At 44.4% G+C, this 9252-nt stretch overlaps 1 protein-coding gene across 1 annotated transcript; it reads left to right on the top strand.

The window, feature by feature from the left end:
• The first annotated feature begins 188 nt into the window (after positions 1-188).
• On the top strand, positions 189-8915 carry CCN3 (cellular communication network factor 3). Its single transcript, XM_037524057.2, has 5 exons — positions 189-362; positions 463-685; positions 1736-1984; positions 3386-3600; positions 7439-8915. The coding sequence occupies exons 1-5, from the start codon at positions 279-281 to the stop codon at positions 7733-7735; spliced, it is 1068 nt and encodes a 355-aa protein (XP_037379954.1). The 5' UTR covers positions 189-278; the 3' UTR covers positions 7736-8915.
• The last annotated feature ends 337 nt before the right edge of the window (positions 8916-9252 follow it).

The following is a 9252-nucleotide window of genomic DNA, read 5'->3' as shown; positions in this document are numbered from 1 at the left end:
CCCCTGCGCCGCGCCCTAAGGAGAGCTGCACCCCAGGCCAATTGCTATGGCAACCCCGGGGCTCATTCCGTTCCCCACCCAGGCGATCCCCCCTCCCCCCTGCGCTGCAGCCAACCGGCTTGTGCGCGTCCCTGGAGCGCGCTATAAAACCTGCGCCGGTGCCTCTGGGCGGGAGCGCGGAGCAAGCCTGGAGCGAGGCAGGCGACAGTTGCCAATCTTTACAGAGGAGTAAGTCCCGTTTAAAAAAAAAAAAAAAAACGGGAGGAAAACGCCTGAGCATGCAGAGTGCAAAGACCATGAGTCTCTGTCTGCCCAAGCAGTGCCTTTGCCTGGCCTTCCTGCTCCTCCACCTCCTGGGACAGGTAAGGCCCCCAGGTGCCCCGGTTCCTTTGTTCCCCGGGTTGTTCCACCTTCGACAGTCTCTGGTGAAGGGTTTCTTTTTCTTGTCTCGTCGGTCTCCAGGTCGCTGGGACCGGGCATTGTCCCATTCCGTGCCCCAGCTCCTGCCCGGAGGCACCGCGCTGCGACCCGGGGGTGAGCGTGGTGAGGGACCGCTGCTCCTGCTGTCTGGTGTGCGCTCGCCTGCGCGGCGAGAGCTGCTCAGAGATGCATCCGTGCCAGGAGAGCAGCGGCCTCTTCTGTGACCACAGCGCCGACCCCAGCAACCAAACTGGCATCTGCATGGGTAATCCTGCCCCTCTCCCCGTGACCTCGCCTGCAGCTAGCTGGAGCATCCCCAGCTTCTCCTTTTCCTCCCTCTTCCCAGAGGGTGATGAGATGATGATGTAGGTGATGTTTATGGAGCGCTTACTGTGCCTCAGGCACCATCAGGGTTGCCTGGGGTTTTGGGGAGCTCCAAACAGCCAGAGAGGGAAGGTGCTCCTACCCGCAGGTGAGAAACTTCCATCACTTGCCTCCCTAGATAAGAATGTGGATGGACAGGGAGACAGCAGAGTTAAGGCTGGTGAAGTCATTTCTTTTGGACATTTCTAGGGGGCACAGGTGGGGATGATGGAAGTTTTGCCTCCTCGCAAGCTCACAGTACCCCCAATTGCAACCCAGCAGGTCTGTTTGCACACCTGTAATTGTCCAATTACCGCCAATGCAATTGGTCTCCTGGGGTGACTATGTAAGCCCTGTCTGGGCTGTGAGTAAAATGAAATGCAGGCAACCAGCCAGTTCAAGCTGGTGAAACGCAATGAATCAGGGGTCAATTTCCCACCTAGCGCACCACTTGCTGGAGGCTGTCCCTGCTTGGCTGGATATGAGGGCTTGGAATAGCTTTACTTTCTTCTCTGAGCTAGCGATGATTTCCTGTTGGCACGCCTGGGAATTCTAACGCCCTCCCCATTTGACCAGTCAATCTATTTGAAGAATAAGAAGTTTCCTTGTTTTTCTTTTTAATTCTAAAGTGCTGAGTAGAAGAACTTAAGGTTCTGGCAAAATGGCTTAATCATTGGGAACAACAGCTGTGAAGCGTCAGAAGTGTCACTCGACAGCTGTGCCCTGAGTGACAGGACTGGGTGGTCTCAAAGTTTTCTTCTCCAGCTGGAGTCCTCCCTGAGGACACCTCTCTCTTGAGAAGGAGAAGAAACCCAATTGCCTCGACTAGAAAAAAAAAAATGACAGGACTTCGAGCACCTGCTGCAAATCTTATAGAGCCTCTCCATGTATGGTGTTCTTATTTCTCTCTCCCCCGCCCTGTCCCTCTCTCCCTGCTTCCCCAACATTCTAGCCATAGAAGGAGACAACTGTGTGTTCGCGGGGGTCATTTACCGAAGCGGAGAGACCTTCCAGCCCAACTGCCAGTTCCAGTGCACCTGCCAAGACGGCCAGGTGGCCTGCGTGCCCCGCTGTGACGAGGATGTGCTGATGCCAGGCCCCGAGTGCCCGGCCCCCAGAAAAGTCAAGGTGCCCGGCGAGTGCTGTGAAAAGTGGGTCTGTGACACAAATGACACGTTACAGGACTTCCTGACTCTTCCAGGTGAGAAACTCGAAGGTGACCGTGGAACAGGAGAAAGCCAGGCAGGAAGCAGGTGTGTCCGTTCGGATTTGCCATGAGACGCTTGTCTCGGTTTCTGGCCATTCGGTGGTGGATTCCACATTCCCCACTGAGATCAGACACATCACGAGTTTGAATCTCAGTCAACTTAGAGACGTCTGCACGGTTTTTCCTTACAAGACCTTGCCAGGCTCTTTTCAGCACTAGGGCTGCTTTTGTCTTGTTACATGGCCCTTTTTATATTTAGTGTGTTTCACTGGACCCTTAGTAGCTTGACAAAGATGAAAAGTTAAAAAAGCCATTTTTTGCTGGATGCTGTTATCTACCTGTGTGGTCTCGAGCCCAGTCTTCCTAAAGAGGCTTACTTTACCTGTGAGCAAGTGCCATGGGAAATTGTCACCTTTCCAGACACTATAGGGAGGATCTTTGTTTTTGGTTTTGTTTTATTTTATATAAGAAAAAAATTGTTGGAGTTTTTTTCTGAGGGGGGAGATGGTAACAAAACTTAACAGCCAGTAGAGAATATTGAAGCCATTATCAGTCAGATTATTTATAACAGCAATATGCTAAGCTTCACGATTTTTCAGATGCCAGAATATTATAAGCCATGCCTTACAGCTAGGAAAAACTGCCATGTGGCAGAGATGAGCTCCACATCCTGCATTTTAAGTGTCAATACAGAATTTTTCCTAAGCAAAGGGCCTATATCCCTTAACCCAAACACCCAGTCCCGCCTCCTGGAGGCACAGTATTGCTTTCATCATCATCCTTACATTAGCCCTACTTACTCATCCCTTAGAATTTTATCATGATCCCATTTCTGTGCAAAATCACATCCTGAAACTTTTGGTTTCTGGAATGGTTGTTGATGCTAAACTGTTCTATATTCTGACATCCACTAAGCTTCTTAAAGACAGGTTGGACAGTTACATTTTTTTTAAACATTTATTTATTCATGCATACAAGAACCAGGTAATAAGCCAGATGTGCAGGAGGGTGAGAGGATTCACCAGAGACAGAGCAGGGAACAGAATAGGCAGCAGACTGACTGAAATACTCTGCTGAGGGGAGCAGCGGGCGAGACAGAAGAGGTCTGCCCCACCATGTGGGTATCTCCCAAGCCGCCGGGATTGAACTCACACTGCAGAGGCCACGGACAGCTCACAGCACTGCGCTCAACTGCCTGCGCACCAGGAAGGCCCGACAGTAACATTTCTTAAGAGTCTGCAGTGTGCTACCTGATCCAATCCTGTCTCCTGAAAGCACCTGAGTTTAGTAGATACAGAATTGAATGAGCCCCTCTTTTTCATGATGCTTGCAAAGCATCACTTCGTGATCCCCATATTTTATTCAGTAATGCTGTCTTTATGTCAACCTCCATAGCCTACAGGTCAGAAGCCACTGTAGGAGTGGCCGTCTCTGATTCGAGTGTCAACTGCATTGAACAGACCACAGAGTGGAGCGCGTGCTCCCGGAGCTGCGGCATGGGGGTGTCCACACGGGTGACCAACAAGAACCAGCAGTGTGAGATGGCCAAGCAGACCCGGCTGTGCATGGTGCGGCCCTGTGGGCAAGAGCACAGACCACCACGAGATAAGGTAGGAGAGCCTGGAGGTGCCTTCCCTCACAGAGGAGGGCCCCTGTTTCCTGGGGCCTGTGCTGTGGAGGGTCACTGTGATACTGCCAGGCCCAGAGGTAAGCTCTACCTGGACATTCAGAGAAAAGGCAGAGAGATTCCTGCAGGGAGTGAGTTTACCTCTTTTTTTTAAGATTTATTTTATTTATTTTTGCATACAAGAGCTGGAGTGTATAGGCCAGAGGTGTGGGGAGGGGAGAGGAGAGGATTCACCAGAGACAGTGTGAGGAGCAGAACAGGCCAGTTGAAATACACTGCTGAGGGGAGCAGCAGAGGAGACAGGAGAGGTCTGCTGCGCCATGTGGGTCAGCTCCCTGGCTGAGGATTGAACTTGTGCTGCATTGGCTGTGGATAGCTTCGTAGTGCTGACACTTATCCTTGTGCCACCAGGGAAGCCCCTACCTTCTTTTTTAAATCCCCCTCCAAGAAGCTCAATAGTTCCACCAGTAAAGAGACTGGAAGGGTAATATAATAATTTCCTCAATTGAGAAAGATCTAGCAAATCTCATTCTGTTCCTGAAGAAAACTAGGAATAGCTACATGGTTGTTAAAGCATGGTTGATTTGGGAGAGGTCATTTCTGGCCTCAGCTTTCGCCTCTCTTTAGGTTTTCTGGAGAAAGCAACACTCTGCCTTACTCACTTACTCCTCAGTTCCCAACATTCTACCTAGTATATGCTGTGTGCTGGATAAACAATTGATGAATCAATGAATCAGTATCTGGGAATTATTTTCAATATTTTTAAAAGCCTAGTGGGAACAGTACACTTGCCAGCATAAGGTGGTGTGTGCCAAATAAAATAGCACATTTCTTTCCTTTTTTGCTAGAATTATATCAACTTGGTGTGGTAACACTGAGTACAAGATAAGCAGATCAGAAGCTCTGATTGGTCCCTAATGACATCACAGGCTTGTTCCCAGAGTCATAGACCTAACAAAGTAATATCCAGGTTGAGCTATTACATGGACCCTTGTACAAACCTGTGGCCAAAATAGAACAGTCCCGTGCAATGAATGACTTATATATCCCCTCAATGAGGCAAGATCATCTCCTGTTTCATGCAAGTCCTGAGCCAGACAGCTTGACTTTCAGTCCTGGCTCCCCAGGTGAACTAGCTGCGTGATCTGGGACAATGCCTCATAAGCCTCAATCCTGCCTCCAAATAGTGGATCCAATGGCTTTCTCTAGCACAAAGTTGTCATATGATTAAACAGAATGAATTTACAAAGTGCTCTATAAACATCAGACATCATTAAAGTTCCTATTTATTTGTAAAATTAAAGTCTTTAGTGTTTAGTGCATTAGTTACAAACACTGCTACTTAGCTATATGACTTTTTGAGATCCATCCTAACTTTATGTTTCTTCCACCAATTTAGAAAGAACACCTTGAAACACCTTATCCCTAAAAGTGTATGCTAGAAGCCACATCTCTTGACTTTGGGGAATTCTTCCATATGTGTAAGACAGTCATGCAAGTTTTCTTGTAAGAATCATGCAATCTTTCTCTCACATTCACACACACACACATACTCACATACACTGTACATGTGCACACACACACAGATGTTGCTGACTATTTTGTGGATGTTGGCAATATACATTAAATATTACAAACAAATGAAAAAGGATATGAGCCCTAGTCATAGTGAACTTGAGGAATTCCAGGCAGATTAGGTCTTTATCATCAATGACAGAAAGTCATGACTTCTAATGAGTACAATTTATAGTGACTATTTGATTCCACAAAGACCTTGAAAACTAGCATTAGAATGATTCTAATTCTGATTTTAGTTATTTCAAGCACTCTTTTACAGGTCTTTCCTCCTCCTGTGTAAATAACTAGTCTAGCCTCAGAATATGGCAGACTTCAATCACACTGCTTCATTTCTACCCTATTGATAAAATTTTCCCATAAATCACTTCTGTGTAATGTATTGTCTGGTTAGAGTTGATTCTTCCAGATATTCCCCCAACATAGTGAAGCTAAGTCACTCCAGACGTCTGCATGACGTGTTGGGATATACACTTGTGATGATACGAACCTCAGGGTCTCTCCTAAATAAAGCCAGTTGCCGGAATGAACAAGAAAAAAGTTATCTATAACCATTATTGGAGAGCTAAAGATAGATCGATCCATAAATAAACAAGAAGAAACAAGGAATCCTTAAATATTGTCAAGGACACACTAACTTTCATTTAAGTAAGGCTCATGTCATGCCCCTGAAATTTTGCTTCTTCTGTTCTATTACCAAAATTTGTGTTTATTCTTATAATTTGATGATATTTATCTATATAGTATGTGTGTGTGTGCACACGCACGTATTCCAGAAAGTAGGGAAATATTAGCATACTATTAACATTACTTCCTTGTCACCAAGAAGTTCTTTATTGTGAGACAGTGCTTCTCAAAGTGTGGTCCCAAGACCAACAGCATGAGCTATAAACATGTTAAAAGGCAGATTCCTGGGGCCCAGATCAGATTCACTGAATCTGAAACTCTGGGTATAAGGCCCAGCATTCTATGTATCAACACACCCTCTAGGTGATTCTGATACACACGAAGTTTGAGAGCCATTGCTTTCAGAGAATTCCAAATCTCATCATTCTGCAAGCTGTATCTAAGATGGTAAAGAGCAGTGAATTATGACAAATTAGTAGGTGGAGAAATCTAAGTGGGAAATAAATATATGGCCAATTCTGTATTGGTGTTCCTCATCAACCATTACTAATGGAATATTGAGTAAATTCTCCACTTATTTGGCTTCGATGGAAAATAATCTTACATTCCATTCAAATTCCCCAAGGTCACAGTACAATAGAAAGAATGGACTTTGCATAAGATAAATTCCATGTCTAATTATTTCCAGCTCACTTTGGCCCTATGCGACTCCATTTATTGATCTACAAAACTTGGACAATCACTCCTGTGAATAATTGTTCTTTTTATGAGTTTATGTCGTTAGTATGGTTAAGTGAATTAAGGTCTGAAAACTATTTGAAATATTAGTATTTGCAATGATGCCAGAGGTATTCCCTTCCTCTTTATAACATCTAAGAAAGCATCTAGATAAAAACAATAACAAAACTTGTTACCCTAACTTGAATTAAAAAATAGGTCTCTTTATTACCCATCTGGTTTCATCCTCAAGCTTATCACAAGATAGTTGTATCTGATGAGGCGCAGTATCCACATTCTAGATGGGAAGAGAATGAATGCATAACCAATACAAAACTGCATCTGTCTCTCTGAAGGGAAAAGGATTTCCAGGAATCCCTTGGCTTGTGTATCACTGGTCAGAACTTTGTTAAAAGGCCATTAAACCTCTTAGATATTCTGGGGAAGCAACTGCTTTTATTTTTTTTTAAGATTTATTTCTTTATGCATACAAAAGCTGGGGTGCAGGATAGAGATGCAGAGGGGTGAGAGGATTCACCAGAGTCAGAGTGGGGAGCAGAACAGGCAGACTGACTGAAATACACTGCTGAGGGGGGGCAGCGGGTGAGACATGAGAGGTCTGCTGTGTCATGTGGGCCACCTCCCTGACTGGGGATCAAACTCATGCTGCAGTGGCTGCAGATAGTTTCATAGGGCTGAGACTTAACCTCTTGCTCCACCAGGAAGGCCCAGCAACTACTTTTAGCTGACCACTTACCCAAATGAAATGAATGTCCCCTTAGCAAAGAAGAAAGAGCAATAGGTGTAAGGAGGCAATTAGCAGGTTACTCCCTACCAGTAAATAAAAGTTGCTCCAAGGAACGGTAGCCATTCCATGCATCACTCTTTTACTTCTTTCGTAGAAAGGAAAAAAGTGCCTCCGCACCACGAAGTCACTCAAAGCCATCCACCTGCACTTTGAGAACTGCACGAGCCTGGAAACCTACAAGCCCAGGTTCTGTGGTGTCTGCAGTGACGGCCGCTGCTGCACCCCCCACAACACCAGAACCATGGATGTGGACTTCCGGTGCGCCCCAGGAGAGCTCGTCAGGAAGTCAGTGATGTCCATCCGGACCTGCACTTGTCACTCTAATTGTCCTCAAAACAATGAAGCCTTCCTCCAGGACCTGAAGCCAAACACCAGCAGAGGGGGCATGTAATCTGTCCCCCTCCGAGAAGCACAGCTACAGAAGCAAATGGTCACTTGGCATGCCCACCATCATATGAATAGTCAAAAATTGCCAAGAATTATTCTTTCACCCCGAGCCCTATGTATTTTCTGTGGTCATATGAGGTCAGTTATATGTGTCTTTTTTTTTTTTTTTTAATGAAAGATAAGATTAACTGTAAACTTGGAATCAAAGTAAGCTCAGGATTTGTCTTTGGAATGACTAACTTGTCTGGGACATTTGCTACAAAATAAGATGGCTATGCATTAAAAAAATCAGATAGAAATTTTATGTTGTAGACTGCATTACATTGCACTCATTTTGTCATCCATTAGTGCAATTTTAAGAAAATGTCACTGGAAGGAATGACATAGTGAAGTCCAAGATCATTCAAAACATGCCATCATGCAAGTATTTTGAGATTTGACTGGAGGGCTCTCTGCTGAGCTCTCTTATGAAATAGCTCAACCCTTAAATTCCAAGTCCAGGGTCTGAGGAAACATAGAGCTCTTCATCTTCAAATCCAGAGACTATTGGTTTCCTGTTTAATTGCACAGTAGAAAACGTGCTGTATCTACAGTATACGATGATTGTGAATTAAATGAACGCTGCCATAACATGCTCCGTTTCAGATAAATGAACTCCTTTCTTCCAGTAGAAAGCAGCTAACAGAAAACTCCCCCTAACACAGAGATGATGGGGCCTGACCAGCCTCCTACATTGCCTGCCTGAGTCCACTAGGGGCCCCTCATTTTTCAATCAGAAGAAGCAGAGCATGTCAGCAGAGAGCCACTCTTCTTCTTATAAGGAAACTGAGGCACAAAGCACCTGATGACAACCTTGGATGACTTTCAAATGGGTTTGTAGTGGAATTTTGAAAAAGAACAAAATTGACGTGGCTGTGGTGACAAGATACCACAACTTTTAGAGGAGCTTAGAATTACTATAGACATGTCCAAAACTCATCCTTGGGCCATAATTATGCAAACTCATCCACAAGATATATATGTACACATGTATCTGTCAGGCTACAAGATAAGGTGCAAACTTAAATGTTTACGTTTTTCTCATGTCACCATATGTGTTCAGCTTTTCTCCTTTGAAGTATTTATATAAATGTAAATTATATAAAATATTCTTTTTACTTCCTCTACTTGTTAGATATAACTAAATAAACATTATCTTTATCAATGTGTGACTTTGTTATTCATGTGCTTGTCACTTGTTTATCAAATATATTAATAGAAATAAATTTAAAAATTGTGAATTAAATCAGACACACAATGACAGCATCAATTGAAAGTCATCAGTGACTATTTTTAGATGAGCTTAAAACGTCTTAGCAGAAGGGAAACAAAAGGCAGGTCTTACTACTGAGTTAGGTGATCTCTACTGCCCAGATCTCAAATATTCTCCACACTTTTAACTAAAACGAATACCTCAAGCCCTGATATTTTTTCATAATTTTTTTAAGTAACATTGCATTATAACATTAGGGAAGTTTCTGG

Source organism: Talpa occidentalis, unplaced genomic scaffold, assembly GCF_014898055.3.
Source record: "Talpa occidentalis isolate TD23 unplaced genomic scaffold, MPIMG_talOcc4v2.1, whole genome shotgun sequence".
Lineage (NCBI taxonomy): Eukaryota > Metazoa > Chordata > Mammalia > Eulipotyphla > Talpidae > Talpa > Talpa occidentalis.
This window is presented reverse-complemented; position numbering and strand designations above follow the sequence as displayed.

Coding starts and splice junctions, on each gene's coding strand:
- CCN3 (XM_037524057.2), top strand. CDS start 279: ATGCAGAGTGCAAAGACCATGAGTCTCTGTCTGCCCAAGCAGTGCCTT. Junction 363..462: donor TCCTCCACCTCCTGGGACAG/GTAAGGCCCCCA, acceptor GTCGGTCTCCAG/GTCGCTGGGACCGGGCATTG. Junction 686..1,735: donor CCAAACTGGCATCTGCATGG/GTAATCCTGCCC, acceptor CCAACATTCTAG/CCATAGAAGGAGACAACTGT.